This window comes from Limulus polyphemus, unplaced genomic scaffold, assembly GCF_000517525.1.
Source record: "Limulus polyphemus unplaced genomic scaffold, Limulus_polyphemus-2.1.2 Scaffold1666, whole genome shotgun sequence".
Lineage (NCBI taxonomy): Eukaryota > Metazoa > Arthropoda > Merostomata > Xiphosura > Limulidae > Limulus > Limulus polyphemus.
The window spans coordinates 165,184-166,159 of NW_013667276.1; the positions used below are offsets into that span (position 1 = coordinate 165,184).

The 976-nt window shown below is 30.2% G+C and overlaps 1 protein-coding gene across 5 annotated transcripts in view; it reads right to left on the bottom strand.

Annotated features, from left to right (window-relative positions):
- LOC106464494 (nucleobindin-2-like) overlaps nt 1-976 on the bottom strand; it is a 42,971-nt gene that overhangs the window by 4,740 nt on the left and 37,255 nt on the right. For all 5 annotated transcript variants that reach the window (XM_013924638.2, XM_022392223.1, XM_022392221.1 and 2 more), the window contains one exon: nt 474-581. In XM_013924638.2, coding sequence (XP_013780092.1) covers nt 474-581 — 108 coding nt within the window. The remainder of the gene's footprint in view (nt 1-473; nt 582-976) is intronic.

Below are 976 nucleotides of genomic sequence, written 5' to 3' on the forward strand. Positions count from 1 at the left end.
CCTCTCTTTCAGAATTCTTTGATAGTTCTAACGTTTCATTATATATTACCTATAACCAATAGAAAGTCAAGGTTTTCATCCATCAAATAACGTATTTTATGTAATGCTGTATTCTGAACAGAATATCGTCAATTTCACTGACAGTACAAGATTCGTTCCCGTGGGAAAGTTAATGACTAGCTTGGATGAATTTGTAACGACTCTTGTTGCATAGTTAGAAAGCCAGGAAGATATTGAAAGTTAAGTGAATTTGTCTACTTTTTGCATGATATTAGTCTATATTCTTTGGTCTTCAGTCTTTGACTGTCACTCTTATAATGCACTCAGAGCTCCTGAAAGCAGAGTGCAATATTTTTTTTCAGCAATAGGATGCAAACCACATAATCTCAGCTACACATTCCAGCAAGCTAACCACTTTGCTGTGCTCATCCATTATTGTGTTTAAAATACTTTTATTCAAAATAAGCACTTACCATGGTTGCTTGTCTCTGAGCTTCTAAATGTGCTTGCATCTGTGCTTGTTTTTCTCTTTCATATTCTTTCAATTCCTCTTCTGAAAATGGAGCTTGCTCATCTAAGCCCTAAAACATAAAGAAATATCAGAAACTGTATTAATTCTTTCAGCACAGGTTCAGACCTAATAACCATTTTGTGCTTCATATAGTTTTCATGCTATAACTTTTAAATTAGTAAGTGAATGTTAACAAAATTTGGTACATTATTAGTAAACATTACAATGCTTTCATACACAAAATATAATTTTTTTTTATTAAGTCTTAAGGTTTGTAAAGCAATGTTTTTCTCATGCTTTTTTTTTTCTTTTCACATGTTGCCTATCTATCATGCAAAGTAATTTTTTAGTATTAAATTAAAAATACTTTTATGAATCAGAAAATTTTCAAATTGCACATGCAAAATCTTTATAATATCCAGATAATTATCAAACGTTTACTAAGAAAAAAGTTTATATTTTATC